Source organism: Oncorhynchus keta, chromosome 2, assembly GCF_023373465.1.
Source record: "Oncorhynchus keta strain PuntledgeMale-10-30-2019 chromosome 2, Oket_V2, whole genome shotgun sequence".
Classification (NCBI taxonomy): Eukaryota; Metazoa; Chordata; class Actinopteri; order Salmoniformes; family Salmonidae; genus Oncorhynchus; species Oncorhynchus keta.
The window spans coordinates 59,532,809-59,551,102 of NC_068422.1; the positions used below are offsets into that span (position 1 = coordinate 59,532,809).

Consider the following 18,294-nt stretch of genomic DNA (forward strand, 5'->3'; position numbering starts at 1 on the left):
GCTAGTTGCTAATAGCGCCCCACAAAATAAATCCTTACTGATCTTCTCTATAAATCACTCACGACATATCCAACTTCGAGTTATTGTGGCGTGTAGGTGTTTCACTGTGCACTCTGTCATGGTGACCGGTTTGACTGAAAATGTGCGTACAGAGGTTCCCCAGGTTAGTCCTCCATAGATATAATCCTGTTTTCAATAGATAACCTTCCCCTTACCACTGTCACCCTTGGTTTGATCCCAGGGGATTAAGTCATTTTGTTAAGTGGTCTACGAAGATGACTTTGAAAGACATTCAACAAAGAATGTGTCACATTTAATTATGGTTTTTATTGAAAACAAGTGCCGATAGCACACCCTTACATTTCAAATAATTGGGTCTTATATTCCTGGCAATAGAGTGTGAAGAGTAACATAAATTACACAAAAGCCTGCTGTATTTGGACATGTTATTGTTTTGAACAACTTCTGCAATCCTACTTGCCCGACTATTGTCTTTAGTAGTAATTATGTTCGGAACGACTCCTCCACAGGGAGTGACACTGGGTGCATTCGATTGAGAAATCGGTACTTTGCTCTGTGGTCGTCACCCCCTATAATCTGCTGCAATGTTTATGTTGCTGTTTCTCTTAACTGGCGGGAGTTGCATGGGGTCAGAATGTGCATTACCTTGGCGTGTGGCTGCTGAAAGGTGACTCTGGAGCTGTTGACGAGAGAGGAGTATCTGAACAAGTGGGTGGGGGTGGCGGGGAACCTGTGGCTGCTGGTGGGCTGGTTGTGCAGAACAGCAGAGAAGCAGATGTGCACTGTGTCCTTCAGTGCCTTCAACTGAGACTCCTGTTCCAAGCAACAGAAGCAAAGAGATATGAGTCTTTGGCCATCCATCCATGTAACAGCAAATAACAATCACTGGGGCTTCCCTTTCTACATTAATCTGACAATTCCCTCAATTACACACCAATTATTGTATATCCACCCATTGATAAAATGTAACCGTTATCAAATCACATTATATTGATCGCATGTGCCGAATACAACAGGTGTAGACTTTACCGTGAAATGCTTACTTATGAGTAAATTCCCCAAAACGCAGTTAAAAAGATATTTGCTAAATAAAAACAGAAATAGTAACACAAGGCTATATACAGGGAGTATCAGTACCGGGTCAATGTGCAGGGGTACGAGGTAGTTGAGGTAATACAGCATGAACATGTACAGTTGAAGTTGGAAGTTTACATACACCTTAGCCAAATACATTTAAACTCAGTTTTTCCACAATTCCTAACATTTAATTAGAGTAAAAATTCCCATTCTTAGGTCAGTTAGGATCACCACTTTATTTTAAGAATGAGAAATGTAAGAACAATAGTAGAGAGACTGATTTATTTCAGCTTTTATTTCTTTCATCACATTCCCAGTGGGTCAGAAGTTTACATACACTCAATTAGGATTTGGCAGCTTTGCCTTTAAATTGTTTAACTTGGGTCAAATGTTTCAGGTGGCCTTCCACAAGCTTCCCACAGTAAGCTAGGTGAATTTTGGCCCATTCCTCTTGACAGAGCTGGTGTAACTGACTCAGGTTTGTTGGCCTCTTTGTTCGCACACACTTTTTCAGTTCTACCCACAAAAATTCTATAGGATTGAGGTCAGGGTTTTGTGATGGCCACTTCAATACCTTGACTTTGTTGTCCTTAAGCCGTTTTTCCAGAACTTTGGAAGTATGCTTGGGGTCATTGTCCATTTGGAAGACCCATTTGCGACCAAGCTTAAACTTCCTGACTGATGTCTTGAGATGTTGCTTCAATATATCCACATCATTTTCTTACCTCATGATGCCATCTATTTTGTGAAGTGCACCAGTCCCTCCTGCAGCAAAGCACACCCACAACATGATGCTGCCACCCCCGTGATTCACTGTTGGGATGGTGTCTGCGGCTTGAAAGCATCCCCCTTTTTCCTCCAAACATAACAATGGTCATTATGGCCAAACAGTTCTATTTTTTTCATCAGACCAGAGGACATTGCTCCAAAAAGTACGATCTTTGTCCCCATGTGCAGTCGCAAACCGTAGTCTGGCTTTTTTATGGCAGTTTTGGAGCAGTGGCTTCTTCCTCGCTGAGCGGCATTTCAGATTATGTCGATACAGGACTTGTTTTACTGTGGACATAGATACTTTTGTACCTGTTTCCTCCAGCATCTTCACAAGGTCCTTTGCTATTGTTCTGGGATTGATTTTCACTTTTCGCACCAAAGTACGTTCATCTCTGGGATACCGAATGCGTCTCCTTCCTGTATATAACAGCTGCGTGGTCCCATGGTGTTTATACTTGCATACTATTGTTTGTACAGATGAACGTGGTACCTTCAGGCTTTTGGAAATTGCTCCCAAGGAAGAACCAGACTTGTGGAGGTCTACGATATTTGTTCTGAGGTCTTGGCTGATTTCTTTTGATTTTACCATGATATCAAGCAAAGAGGCACGGAGTTTGAAGGTAGGCCTTCAAATATATCCACAGGTACACGCCAAAATCCTTCATCCTTCTAGACCTATCGGCTGCCTTCGATACTGTGAACCATCAGATCCTCCTCTCCACCCTCTCCGAGTTGGGCATCTCCGGCGCGGCCCACGCTTGGATTGCGTCCTACCTGACAGGTCGCTCCTACCAGGTGGCGTGGCGAGAATCTGTCTCCTCACCACGCGCTCTCACCACTGGTGTCCCCCAGGGCTCTGTTCTAGGCCCTCTCCTATTCTCGCTATACACCAAGTCACTTGGCTCTGTCATAACCTCACATGGTCTCTCCTATCATTGCTATGCAGACGACACACAATTAATCTTCTCCTTTCCCCCTTCTGATGACCAGGTGGCGAATCGCATCTCTGCATGTCTGGCAGACATATCAGTGTGGATGACGGATCACCACCTCAAGCTGAACCTCGGCAAGACGGAGCTGCTCTTCCTCCCGGGGAAGGACTGCCCGTTCCATGATCTCGCCATCACGGTTGACAACTCCATTGTGTCCTCCTCCCAGAGCGGTAAGAACCTTGGCGTGATCCTGGACAACACCCTGTCGTTCTCAACTAACATCAAGGCGGTGGCCCGTTCCTGTAGGTTCATGCTCTACAACATCCGCAGAGTACGACCCTGCCTCACACAGGAAGCGGCGCAGGTCCTAATCCAGGCACTTGTCATCTCCCGTCTGGATTACTGCAACTTGCTGTTGGCTGGGCTCCCTGCCTGTGCCATTAAACCCCTACAACTCATCCAGAACGCCACAGCCCGTCTGGTGTTCAACCTTCCCAAGTTCTCTCACGTCACCCCGCTCCTCCGCTCTCTCCACTGGCTTCCAGTTGAAGCTCGCATCCGCTACAAGACCATGGTGCTTGCCTACGGAGCTGTGAGGGGAACGGCACCTCAGTACCTCCAGGCTCTGATCAGGCCCTACACCCAAACAAGGGCACTGCGTTCAACCACCTCTGGCCTGCTCGCCTCCCTACCACTGAGGAAGTACAGTTCCCGCTCAGCCCAGTCAAAACTGTTCGCTGCTCTGGCTCCCCAATGGTGGAACAAACTCCCTCACGACGCCAGGACAGCGGAGTCAATCACCACCTTCCGGAGACACCTGAAACCCCACCTCTTTAAGGAATACCTAGGATAGGATAAAGTAATCCTTCTCACCCCCCTTAAAAGATTTAGATGCACTATTGTAAAGTGGCTGTTCCACTGGATGTCATAAGGTGAATGCACCAATTTGTAAGTCGCTCTGGATAAGAGCGTCTGCTAAATGACTTAAATGTAATGTAAATGTAAAATGACTCAAATGATGTCAATTAGCCTATCAGAAGCTTCTAAAGCCATGACATAATTTTCCAAGCTGTTTAAAGGCACAGTCAAGTTAGTGTATGTAAACTTCTGACCCACTGGACTGTGATATATTGAAATAATCTGTCTGTAAGCAATTGTTGGAAAAATGACTTGTGTCATGCACAAAGTAGATGCCCTAACCGACTGTAGGCAAACAGGATATGTAATAAACAGAGTAGCAGAGGCGTGTGAAGACTGTGAAAGTGTGCGGCTTCAATATGGATGTGCGTGTTAGAGTATGTAGTGTGTGTTGAAGTGTCAGTGTGGTATGTGTGAGTAGAGTCTAGTGAATGTGCATAGAGCCCGTGCAAGAGACGTCAGTGCAATAAAATAAAGAGGTAAAAATAAATCATAAAGGGCGACAATATAAACAGTCTGGCCATTTGATTAACTGTCCAGCAGTCTTATGACTTGGGGGTAGACGCTGTTCAGGAGCCAGCCATTCCACAATTACGCATTCATCCTTACACCTACTGTAGAATAGCACAATGAAACTCCTTCTCCGAAGCACCCGTAAATATAAATAGAGCCGTTGAAAAGCCTCGTCTCATGCCATCCATTTATTCATTTAGTAACTAAGGAGTAAAAAGCTACACTTAAAACAGTTTGGCAGTGCAAAGCATTTCAATAGGTTAGACTGAGAACACTATCCCCGAGAAGAAAGGAAGAGGAGAAACACGATACAAACAAGAAGTCACCAAATATCAAAGGGAAAGACTGAAAAGTGATGGATTACAAGGAAGTAACAGTTTAATGACATCCACCTTGTCCAGTGCGGCCTTTTCCAGCTCTTCTTTGGCAATGGTTAACTTGTGCTCCAGATCCATTAGCTGCTGTCCCTGCGGAAAGACAAGATACTTGAGCTGAAACAGTTGAACTCTTGCAAACACAGCAATTTCCTAAGCTACCGTGTCTTGACTACTAAATACAGGTTAGGCGGTCACTTCAGTCACAGGCGCTTGCTCAGACTTGCTCTGCGTGAGTTCATCACTTTTGGCTGAAAATCCCAGTGATTGTGTTCCTCTCAAAATGATTACCCCCAAAAGCCGACGATAAAAACGTGACAGAATTAAGAAGATTTGATTGAACATGGCTCAATTACAGTTTGAGCAATAAGGTGAATTGGGGTAATGAGTTTTACTTTAATCAACTGATATATCACCAAACTACCTTTTTTTTTTACAATCCATGAAAAAGGCAGAATATTTCTGCAATTGCAAGTTCCAGTATTCCAACATAATGAAAATGTAGCCTACAGTCTGGCTTTTAGGATTACGAATACCCTTCTGCTTTTAACAAAATACATACATATCCACGACTTATCCCTGTACGATGTGGTAACTCTAAGCCAAGCTATAGACTGCTAGACACCTTCCCCTCAAAAGCGTCTCAATGTGTAGACCAGTACATATCAAGGTTCAAACTTCAGGGTTACATAGTATAGGAGGGATAAGGGGGAATAAAGGGATCCACCTAGATTTATTCAAGACCGTCTCGACTAAAACAAGATGGCTCTTCACCAACGGTTTGATCTTGTCAACTAAAAAAAATGGCACCGGTAAAACCATCACGCGTGCTGGAGAGCAGGGTTGAGGCCAACTCGATCTCGACGCAAATAAAATTCCATCCATAAATTGGACATTTCAAAAAGGCTTGTTTTTATTCGCCCTATGAACAAATGTAATCTGATTCATTATGTGAATTGACTGAGTTCAAATGAATTTGATTCTAGAAGGACTCATTACAATATTGAGGAAGTCATCAGGGAGGGAGGACATGCTTAATAGGAGGGGATTTACAGAGGGTGTGTAAAACAGCCAGGGTGATGGACTTCACATTGTGAAATTTATAGCGCGCCTTTTACAGGGCTCTCCGACTGATATACTGTACGGGCGTACGTTCACAAATTACAAGGGCAACGTCTTCTGGCATTCTGATTTTTTAAAAGCCTACATAGTTATGTTTCTGCTTATAATTTCAGACATTTAGGTGGCTACTTATTACTCAACTTGGCCTCGCTAGACGTTTAGGGACCGGGGCGAAAATCTTAACACGGGAATGAATATTCCCACGCAAAAGGACATCAGTTTAACTGCTTTTGTTTTTTAATTTTAATTTTTACCTTTATTTAACCAGGCAAGTCAGTTAAGAACAAATTCTTATTTTCAATGATGGCCTGGGAACAGTGGGTTACCTGCCTGTTCAGGGGCAGAGCAACAGATATGTACCTTGTCAGCTCAGGGGTTTGAACTCGCATCCTTCCGGTTACTAGTCCAACACTCTAACCACTAGGCTACCCTGCCGCCCCAGGAAATGAAGGCTGTGAAAACGATCCAACGTACTTCTGATAATATTTCAGTTCGTTTTGGATGCATAACGTTATGTATCTTCCCCTTCCCCCAGGAGACTGAACATATTTGGCATGGGTCCCCAGATCCTCAAAACGTTCTACAGCTGCACCATCGAGAGCATCCTGACCGGTTGCGTCATCGCCTGGTATGTCAACTGCTCGGCAATCAACCGTAAGGCGCTACAGAGGGTAGTGCATACGGCCCAGTACATCACTGGGGCCAAGTTTCCTGCCATCCAGGACGTCTCTACTTGCCCCCCCTTTGTTTTTACACTGCTGCTTCTCACTATCTATTATTTATGAATAGTCACTTTACCCCTACCTACAGTACATGTACAAATTTCCTCAATTACCTCGACTAACATGTACCCCCGCACATTGACTTGGTACCCCTTGTATATAGCATTGTTATTGTTGTTGTGTTACTTTTTCAAATCTATTTGTTGGTTAAGGGCTTGTAAAAAAGCATTCCACGTTAAGGTCTACACCTGTTGTATTTGATTTGATTACATATTTCTCCACTCCTGTTCCCGAGACAAAATTGACATTTGCAAGAAATACTTCATTTTGATAATTTGTTCAAGTTCATTTTATATTTGACATGTGAGAGGTTGGCCTACAGTCATTGTCCAGTTCAGTCCAGTTCATTTAACCCATTTTAAATTCAAAGATGCGGTAGACCATGGGGTGCTGCCGCACCTGCTACACCCCTACTTCCACCATTGCTTAATTGAAACTTCTAGAGATAGCACCCTTTTTTCAGTTTTCGCCTAAAATGACATACCCAAATCTAACTGCCTGTATCAATATTCTTGGTACCATTTGAAAGGAAACACTTTGTGTGAATTGAATGAAAATAATATAACACATTAGATCTGGTAGAAGAAAATACCACCATCTTTGAAATGCAACAGAGAGGTCCCAGTTCTAGCCATCACTCTGTTTGTAATTCTGATGGTGTCCACAAGAGGGCAGCAGTGTAAATGCAAAGTTTCAGAAGAATAACCTGAAGTATGAGCGAACTACATGACATTTAGTGTGAAGTCACCCAGGTACATTTGGGCAAATCGTGAAGGAGACATTTGCATTCATATTAAATGTTTCTGCAAGAATATCGCCAAATCTGTATACTTGGACTATGATTGAGCTTTTTCAGTATTAGTAGCCATATTATAAGTTCAACATTTGCAAAACATCCAGTTTTCATAACTCTGAATATTCTTCTAATTTTTGCCCAAAAGGAAAAGCCATGTACAAGGTTAGCAAATACATTTTACGACAGATACAGGATTTCCGGATACTCCCGTAAAGCCCAGCTCATTGGCTATCTAGCTAGCTTTGTTTGACCCCAATTGGTGCTTATTTGACAAAGACACCTGATTTCATGTTTCAACTGTCATTGGCATTATAAAGGTGCGTTTAACTGCACCTGTGTGAATGCACCTGTGTTGTGTTGATTTATGTGACAAGGTTGGTTTACACCCTCCTTTGTAGTACATTTACATGTTGGGTGTTGCATCAGTAACATTGTGTAGAAGTGAAATACTCAAATTCAGAGTGCTGCTGAGATCACCCAATTGATCTGATCAAAGAAAATAAGTAGTCTTATTTTGTATTTGTCTTCACATGGTAAGAAAACAGAGCAAGTACACCCAGGCTGAGTGAAAAAAAAACATAAAATACATAAAAAAAGACATAAAATACACATACGCATTCATCATTATCCATTTTTGTCTGTCAAAAGCTCAACTCACCTCAAACTTTTCAGTCAATATTGACTGAGAGCTTCAAGTTGCAAACGTACAAAGGCGGACATCTTGGCAGTGTTTTTGACAGGCAAGCATCTCTGTTGTCCATCATCCGTCAACAGTAAAACTATTGACTAAATACATTTTTGGAGTAAACAAAATCTCTGTGGTTGTACTGTTGTCAAGTTGTCTCCAGGTTTCAGTGAGCGAGCAAGGACATGAACTGTTGTGCTATTGAAGGCATCACTGAGATGTAGCAATGCAACAAGTCAGCCTTTCGAATGAGGCATTGCAGAAGTTTTGTTTTGTTATTGCGTGGATTTCTTGCAGAGCACAGTCATGGACAGAACTGTGATTCAGAACGAACTGTTTACACTGAAACCAAGGAATCAAGCAGAACACCATAGTCCCTGTGCCCAAGAACACTAAGGTAACCTCGTAGCGCTCACGTCTGTAGCCATGAAGAGCTTTGAAAGGCTGGTCAAGGCTCACACTAACACCATTATCTCAGAAACCCTAGACCATCTTCAATTTGATACCGCCCCAACAGATCCACAGATGATCCAATCTGTATTGCGCTCAACACTGCCTTTTCCCACCTGGACAAAAGGAATACCTATGTGAGAATACTATTAATTGATTACAGTTCAGCTTTCAACACCATAGTGCCAAGGAACATGAGACTAAACAACTCCCTCTGCAACTGGATCCTGGACTTCCTGACGGGCCACCCCCAGGTGGTAAGGGTAGGTAACAACACATCCGCCTCTCTGATCCTCAACACGGGGGTCCCTTAGGGGTGTGTGCTCAGTCTCTTCCTGTACTCCCTGTTCACTTATGACTGCATTCCCAGGCACGACTCCAACACCATTATCAAGTTTGCCGATAACACAACAGTGTTAGACCTGATCAATGATGAGATAGCCTATAGGGAGGAGGTCAGAGATCTGGCCATGTGGTGCCAGTACAACAACCTCTTCCTCAAGACAAAGGAGATGATTGTGGACTACAGGAAAAGGAGGATTGAGCACGTCCCCATTCTCATCGACAGGGCTGTAGTGGAGCAGGTTGAGAGCTTCAAGTTCCTTGGTGTCCACATCACCAACAAACTCTCATGGTCCAAGCACACCAAGGCAGTCGTGAAGAGGGCATGACAAAGTATTTTTCCGCTCAGGAGACTGAAAAGATTTGGCATGGGTCCTCAGATCCTCAAAAGGTTCTACAGCTGCACCATCGAGAGCATATTGACTGGTTTCATCACTGCCTGGTATGGCAACTGCTCGGCCTCCGACCACAAGGCACTACAGAGGGTAGTGCATACGGCCCATTACATCACTGGGGCCAAGCTTCCTGCCATCCATGACCTCTATATCAGAGGAAGGCCCTAAAAATGGTCAAAGACTCCAGCCACACTAGTCATAGACAGTTCTCTCTTCTACCACACGGCACCGGAGCACCAAGTCTAGGTCCAAAAGGCTTCTTAACCTCTGGGATATGCGGGACGGTAGTGGCCAAAATCCAGTGAAAATGCAGAGCGCCAAATTCAAATAAATTACTATAAAAATCGAACTTTCATGAAATCACACATGCAAGATAGCAAATTAAAGCTACACCTTTTGTGAATCCAGCCAACATGTCAGATTTACAAAAGGCTTTTCGGCAAAAGCAAACAATGCTATTATCTGAGGATAGCAAGCACTATAGTAAACAAAGAGAGAGAAGCATATTTCAACCCTCCAGGCGCGATACAAAACGCAGAAATAAAAATATAATTCATGCCTTACCTTTGACGAGCTTCTTAGTTTGGCACTCCAATATGTCCCATAAACATCACAAATGGTCCTTTTGTTTGATTAATTCCGTTGATATATATCCAAAATGTCAATTTATTTGGCGCGTTTGATCCAGAAAAACACAGGTTCCAACTTGACTACAAAATATCTCAAAGGTTATCTCAAAGGTTACCTGTAAACTTTGCCAAAACATTTCAAACTAGTTTAACTTTAGGTATGTTTTAACGTAAATAATCAATAAAATTGAAGACTGGATGATCTGTGTTCAATACAGGAGGAAAACCAACTGTAGCTAGCTTTCTGGTCACGAGCCTCTATCTAACAGTACACTTCAAGTGACCCTCGTTCAAGATGGCCGTACTTCTTCATTACACAAAGGAAAAACCTCAAACAATTTCTAAAGACTGTTGACATCCAGTGGAAGCGATGGGAACTGCAAGAAGGTCCCTTAGAAATCTGTATTCCCAATGAAAATCGTTGAAAAGAGAGTGACCTCAAAAAAAAAATCTGAATCGTTTGTCCTCAGGGCTGTTAAATAAGTTGTTATATACTCACAGGCATGATTCAGAGTGTTTTCTATCCAAATCTAATCTTCTGGCGATGAGTAGCAGGCAGTTGAATTTGGGCATGCATTTCATCCGGACGTGAAAATACTGCCCCCTGTCACCAAGAAGTTTAACAGCTTCTACCCCCAAGCCATAAGACTCCTGAACAGCTAATCAAAGGGCTACCCAGATCCCTCTTTTACACTGCTGCTACTCTCTGTTTAACTCTCTGTTTATTTACCTATGCACAGTCACTTTAACACTACTGTACCTACATATTACCTCAATTACCCCGACTAACCGGTGCCCCCGGTATTGTTATTTTACTGCCGCCGTTTAATTATTTGCTACTTTTATTTTATATTTTTTACTTTTCTTAGAACTGCATTGTTGGTTAAAGGCTTGTAAGTAAACATTTCACTCTTATACCTGTTGTATTCGACGCATGTGACAAATAAAATGTGATTTGGTTTGAAAATAAACAATATGACAGGATTATTCTTTAGATCCCCATGGACCATTCCTATCTTTTACAAATATTGTTCCAAAGTTCAAAGACTGTTCCAAAGTTGTCAGGACCCGGTTACGAACCCAGGTCTCCGGAGTAAGAAACAGTCACTTAACCAACTGAGCCACGAATAGTTGGCAGAACCCAGAAGATGAGGCAGACACAGCAGTACTTGAGACGGTGTATTTAATGAAGTAAAAAGTGAAGTTCTTCAGGAAAACATGTAACTCCACAACCTCAAAAGGAATTCCACAAGAACAAAGGTAATCCTCCAAGACAAAAAGGTAAATCCACAAGGTGGAAGGTATAGCACAAAAAGCCAAAAAAAATACTCAAAAACAAACAAAGAAGAACAAAAAAACAGAATTCCACAAGAGAGACCACCGGGATCAACAAGAGTTCACAGAGTACTAGGGCTGGGTGCTAACATACAAACACAGAGCAAAGGACTGAGGAAAACAAAGGGTTTAAATACAATCAGGGGAAACGAGGCACAGGTGCAAATAATAATGGGGATCAAGGGAAAACAAAAGGTCAAAAGGCACAATGGGGGCATCTAGTGACCAAAAACCGGAACAACCCTGGCCAAATCCTGACAAAAGTATCACAGGCATAAAGGCTGGTATATCATTTCCTCATATCAAATGACGTTTGAAAAGAGAGGTAGTCATTGCTCCCTACACTAAATTACTCTGAAGAAGATGGTGGATACTGAAGTGCTTACAAAGGATTCAAAGCGGTCCTTTTCGAGGCAATTGGACAGAAAAGATTATCAAACATTGCTCGTCAATAACATGTGGGGTTATTTTCATGCTGTAAACATCTCAGCTGTATACTGTATGCAATGAAGGCTTTGTTTCCTTTTATGCGGGCTATACAGATGCAATTTGAAAGTGTCAATATATGTTTTTTTATTGGAGAATAATATGAGTGCAGGGAGTTAAAGACTATTGAGTGTTGAATTTGCCTCTTTGAAAGAATTGACCACTAAAGAAAGGCCACCCAAGGCTCACAGTTTGTTTCCGTGGGGAATATACAATAAGGGTGTGGGGTACATACGGTGGAGAGTAGAACCATTACAATAGCTGTCATCATTCGAGAGTGCTCTGAACACTATACGGGCAAAGTGACCCATATATATCGAATTGTGTCTATAAAAGAAGTCACAAAAGGGAAAATCTTCTACAGTATATCCAGAGATATCCAGGCAGGGGGGAAAAAACCTGGCATCTTCAGGATACTCAAGCCAGTGATGCGTGCCTTTGCAACATGTACATTTAAAAAAATATATATAATAAGTAAATGTAACATACACCATCACAATAAACCCATTATTTATTTTAGGCAGGTCTAAAGAAACATTGATGATACTGTATGAAGACAATGTATTTCAGAAGCACAGAATATGAGTTGGCCTACTGTATGTAATCTGGCTATGTGTCATGCCGTATGCTGGAAGGCTTGTTCATTTAGCAGACAAGATATTCTTATAAATCCCATGTCATTGTTTTATATTAGATGATTTGATAGTATGAAGCATAAAATAGAAAGGATATTTTTCCCATCCTGGAGCGCGTGTGCATGTGAAGTGGCTATGTTGGAGCATAAAAGTGATCATTTGAAACAGGTCCTATATGCTAGATTTAGAGTTATTTGACCATGCTAATTGTGAATGATACAAGCCTTAGAATGTGGTAGAAATCCAAACAAATATGGGCTGCGTGATGCGACTAAAGGCTTTTGATGATTTGAGAAAGTCACCAAAAAAAACAACTTACGCTCTGTTCCTTGCCTCCGACTGCACATGCTGTTCTCTCATCAAGTAATCATGTTTTTCACCCATTAGACTATTCTCAATGTAATCTTGTCTTTACTAAGATGTCAAATTTGTTTCGATTTAGAATGGCCTATTATCAAATTGTCAGGAACAGGAGCAGGAAAAAAAAAATACATGTCAGTCATATGCACCCGAATAGCGAATGGAGACCACTTTCCCGTCAGTTCGTTTTTCATTCAGGCGGAGGGGCTACTCAGGTTATTTCACTCCACACATCAACCGCTGTTTGAGGAGCAATGCAGCCATTCATAAGCCATGGGCTCTCGAACCCTGTTCCTGCAGCTATCCAGTGCTTAATTTGGGAAACCAAGTTAAATCTGCTTGGGAACATCAATAGTAACATGTTTTCACAACTAAACATATTTTATTTAACTGTTGACAGCCCCTCTCTCTGGAAAGGAATGAAGGAGGGAGGGGAGGAGATGGAAATGCACGGTGGTGGGATATTCTGTAGCTAAATGTCATGTCAGTCTATTAACTATGAAAATATAAAAAATGCACTATTACTAGGCTATTCAAAATCAAATACAAATTCACTATAATTGTAGGCTAACTCTGTAAGCCGCACAAGCTGCACAATCAATGAACCAACAGAATTGCCTAGACCTATACCTTCTTTCCCAGACTCATGTTTGAAGCATAGCATAAGGTAACGAGTCCATAAGTATGCCTAATAATACAGTCCACACTCAACGGTCATTACTAGAATTTGTTTAATTTTGGAGTAAAGGCTAGACCAATTCTGTACCAAAGACATATTAAATCCGTTTTTTTAAATGTTCTGCCATGCATAATATAAGTATGCTATGTAATTGTATAAAGGCACCATCATCGGGCTTGGACTCATATATAGGCCTATGCTATGCATAAGCTCTAATATGCACGAGGGTTTTGAATTAATCATCCCCTTCGAAAGCGCTGTCCATTTCGATGTGTTAGGCTTTTTAACAACATCCCAAACGACCTTGTTTTTCACTCAGTTTCAACCTGTTATTGAACTTCTTTCTTTAAATTCATCAATCAAAGTGAAGTGAGTTTTAAAAGCACATAGAGTTTTGACTATAAGTGTTTGATGTGATGTTCTATTGCATTTGCATTGATGTCAGAGTGGTTAGAGGGACAATAAAGCCCGGAGTACCAGGCCATTAGCGACACGATGGTTGTCAGTGAGTTGGGCACTACCAACGCATGTCCATAGTGCATATGAGGAGATTACCGTTGTCAACGGTCATGTGGAATTTTACTGCGGTCATGACTCATGACTGCCGGTGTGGCAGTAATACGGTGACACCAACAGCCCTAGCCATCCCCATGTTTCACGGTAGGGATGGTGTTAGACAGGTGATGAGCTGTGCCTGGTTTTCTCCAGACATAGCGCTTTGCATTTAGGCCAAAGACCTCAATGTTTGTCTCATCAGACCATACAATCGTTTGCCTTATGCTCTCAGTCTTTCACATGAAAACTCCAGGCGTGCTGTCATGTGCCTTTTTCTCAGGAGTGGCTTATGTCTGGCCACTCTCCCATAAGGCAAAGATTGGTGAAGTGCTGTAGAGACTGTTGTCCTTGTGGCAGGTTCTCCATCTCAGCCAAAGAACTCTATCAGAGTGGTGATTGGGTTCTTGGTCACCTCAGTTTGGTTGGATGGCCAGCTCTAGTCAGAGTCTTGGTACTTCCATATTTTTTCCATTTCCCAATGTTGGAGACCACCGTGCTCTTGGAAACTTTCAACATTATAGAAATTGTTTTATACCGTTCCCCAGATATATGCCTCATCACAATTATATCTCGAAGATCTACAGACAGTTCCTTGGACTTCGTGGTATAGTTTCTGCTCTGACATGCTCTGTCAACTGTGGGATCCTATAGACAGGTGTGTTTCTTTCTAAATCATGTCTAAACAATTGATTTGGCCACGAGTGGACTCCTATCAAGTTGTAGTGACATCTCAAGGATGATCAAAGGAAATTGGATGCACCTGAGCTCAATTTGGAGTGTCACAGCAAGAGGGTGTGAATACTTATGTAAATAAGATCCTGTCCAAAAACATGTTCAGACTTTGTCATTATGGGGTAATGTGTGTAGATGGGAAGGGGGGGGTCTATATTTAATCAATGTTGAATTCAGGCTGTAATACAACAAAATGTGGAATACCGGTAAGTCAAGGGGTATGAATACTTTCAGAAGGCACTGTGTTGGAACACAGTAACAGCTTCTTTCTATAATGACCAAATAAAATATATACCCTAATCACCAAATGATGAAAACATCAGTAGCCTAAACATCATTGTAAATGACAAGTAGCCTTGATAAATAGTGAAAATCATCACAAAAGCAATATGTGTCGATATGCCCATTATTGTTAGCTCATAAAATAGTCAGTTATTGTCAGATTGTGTTCACATTGTGTGCATCTTCATGCAATGTTGGATTTCATTTAGCTGTTATAGTTGACACAAATATTCACACCTTTCACTTGCTTGACACACTTTGACATACAGTACCTTAGTTTGGTTGTAGTGCGTAATAGTATCCAGTTCTCTCTTTATTGTCTCCATCATCTTGTCATTCTTCAGCACTGTTGCACAACCGCTGTGCAGGTGCCTTATTTTGCGCAGAGGGAGGGAGCTCCCAACTCACTTTGTTCATGATGCCGGCCAATGACGGCACCAAGAAATTGTCCATGGTGAAATTTCCAAGAAATTGTCCAAGGTGAAATTTCCAAGAAATTGTCCAAGGTGAAATTTCCAAGAAATTGTCCAAGGTGAAATTTCCAAGAAATTGTCCAAGGTGAAATTTCCAAGAAATTGTCCATGGTGAAATTTCCAAGAAATTGTCCAAGGTGAAATTTCCAAGAAATTGTCCATGGTGAAATTTCCAAGAAATTGTCCAAGGTGAAATTTCCAAGAAATTGTCCAAGGTGAAATTTCCAAGAAATTGTCCAAGGTGAAATTTCCAAGAAATTGTCCAAGGTGAAATTTCCAAGAAATTGTCCAAGGTGAAATTTCCAATAAATTGCCAAGGTGAAATTTCCAAGAAATTGTCCATGGTGACAATGTAAGGTTCCACAAGCTTCATCACCACATTCTCCAACAGTCGCTCACCTGATTCCCGATGTGGATCTTTTCCCATTTATTGAAAGTCCTTCAACATGTACAATTATGCACACTCTCACTGTAGCCTAGCGAGTAGACTGATAAGACTGTTTGGATTCTGTGGACTGATATAGGGTACATACACCCCCCCCTCATTTGGGTGGTGGAGCATTCTTGATACACACGGGAAACCGTGTAACCGGTTCGCCTGGCACCTACTACCATACCCCGTTCAAAGGCACTTAAATCTTTCGTCTTTCCCATTCACTCTCTGGTACACATACACAATCAATGTTTCAATATCTCAAGACTTAAAAATCCGTCTTCAACTTGTCTCCTCTCCTTCATCTACACTGATTGACGTGGATTTAAAAGAGTGACATCAATAAGGGATCCTAGCTTTCACTTGGTCAGTCTATGTCATTAAAAGAGTTCTTAATATTTGGTATACTCAGTGTATGTGTGAAATTAGTTTTGGTTTAGGTTCAGTTTCGAGGCAAGTATCGGGGTGATTATCAGCTGGGCACTGCACTTTCAACTGTCGGAAGGGGAAGGAGCAATGGGGGAAAAGAATTCAAAAAATAACATGACCTCCTAAAACTGGTTATAACTCCAGTTCTGTTTGTGATTACTAAGCTTCTAACACTGACAGTGTGTTATATATACTTATTTAGGAAATATCAAGAACAGAGGGCATGTAATGAAATATTAATACATGTTTTAAATTCAAGAGCAGTCAAAATGACTGCTTTAGCAGTTCTAGTGTTAAAGAGCAGATGAAATGTGTCCTGGAAATGCTCTTGTAACACCAGGTGAATCTATCTTTCGAGACGTCCCCACAATGTTCTCACCAGACTGTTCCAACAACCTAATGAAACATTCTGGGAACATTTAAAGAGCACATTGAATGTCTTACAGCGTTCTTGCAACATCAGGCAAATGTTTTATACAAACATGCTATAATCATCACCAAGAATGGACATTTGCCGCGACCTAATGAATGCTCTGAGAACTTTCACTGAACCAATTTTGGTTTGCTGGGAAAACATTACTGGTACATTGTGTTAACACATTACCTGGAAACCTAATTAATGGTTTTGAGACCTTATCATCCTAATGTTAGATAAAAACCCTCACTAGAACTTAATTAAAATCTTCAATGATGTTCTGGGAAGGTTCACAGAAAATGTGTTTTTCTAGGAAGCAAAACATGAAAATGAGCCACACAATTGGAATGGTGTCTTCTCATCAGTTACAGTAAAATGCTATCATGTATGAATCATGTGAAGCACTAGCAATAAAGTATTTTTGTATTTGTACATAACGATGCCCAGCCCTTATGTTCACTGCAAAAATCACTGCAGTTCTATAACAGTCACGCCCAGTGGCTTATTGGCAAAGTCATCAATAACTACATTTATTGATTAAACCTATAGCTGACCTCAGCATCACCACTGCAAAGCTGCAAAAACATTGAAGTCAGTGAAGTGTCTGCCTCTTACTTTCTGTTGAAGTGAATGCCTTTGGTCAGGTCTTACACATGACTAAACAAGAACTGAAGACTGGAATGAAATCAAAAGTAGCCACTGTTGTCTACTATATCGCCTGTGTTTAATTTTCTAAAGGCCATAATACTTTTTAGGTTGAAGATTTTGAAAGATACGGTTGTTCTGGATGAGCATCCCTGAGAGATTTGGGGACAACGATTTCCAACCTGTGACACAATCCCCCACAAAAAGTCTATGCATCCTTGAGATTGAAATTGAACAGTCGAGAGGACCAACTGGACAATATATTCAAACAATTTGCTATTGGAAGCATTAAACTCAGCGGGGAGGATTGAGCCCTTTTCTAGCCACTGTCATTATTCTATCTGACAGAGCTTAAAAAATGACAGGTCTGAGGGATCAAATCTCGCATTTATGAAATGGTAATAGGAGGCACTGTGGCAGAAATGTCAACTGACATTTCTCGACCCAGCCCTCCAAACAAAAACCGAAAGGTCAGCCTATGTCCCCGTAAATGCCAATGATTATTACATGAATTCTTAGATACAAAAAAAATACACTTAAAAAGGTCAATTCTTCCAATTAGAATGGGATTATAATGTGTAGTTGTGTGTAAGCGTATAGTTTACTTTATGTGATAGACCTGTGGATTCTTTTCACTGCTGGGGGTTACATTTTATTGTAGATGGTTTATGATACCAGAGCTTGTAGTCTTGTCCAGGTCTCCTTTATCTCAATAGGTCTTCGTGGATTGCATAAGGATTCATTTATATATTTAACACCTTATACTGATTTATGTATACTACTTGCCAAGGAATTTGGCAATGCAGCATAGATCGGACAATATCTCAGAAAAGGTTTGACATCGGATAATGTACTTTTTGGTTGTTGGAAACGGATGCAACACATGACAAATTAGATTTATTTTTGGAAAGGGGCTTATTCACTTCGGGGATGTGACAACAGTGTAAATAATGTGTGGCATGTCAATGACAATAGGAGTTGACAAGACAGCACAAACAGATCTGGAACCTGCAACTTATCTGTCCAAA

At 41.4% G+C, this 18,294-nt stretch overlaps 1 protein-coding gene across 3 annotated transcripts in view; it reads right to left on the reverse strand.

The window, feature by feature from the left end:
* The window catches only part of LOC118357566 (leucine zipper protein 2), a 164,931-nt gene that overhangs the window by 24,153 nt on the left and 122,484 nt on the right, over positions 1 to 18,294 (reverse strand). For all 3 annotated transcript variants that reach the window (XM_035734827.2, XM_035734813.2, XM_035734821.2), the window contains exons 8-9: positions 4,625 to 4,699; positions 667 to 834 (exon numbers count right to left, since the gene is read on the reverse strand). In XM_035734827.2, the coding sequence (XP_035590720.1) occupies positions 667 to 834; positions 4,625 to 4,699 (243 nt within the window). The remainder of the gene's footprint in view (positions 1 to 666; positions 835 to 4,624; positions 4,700 to 18,294) is intronic.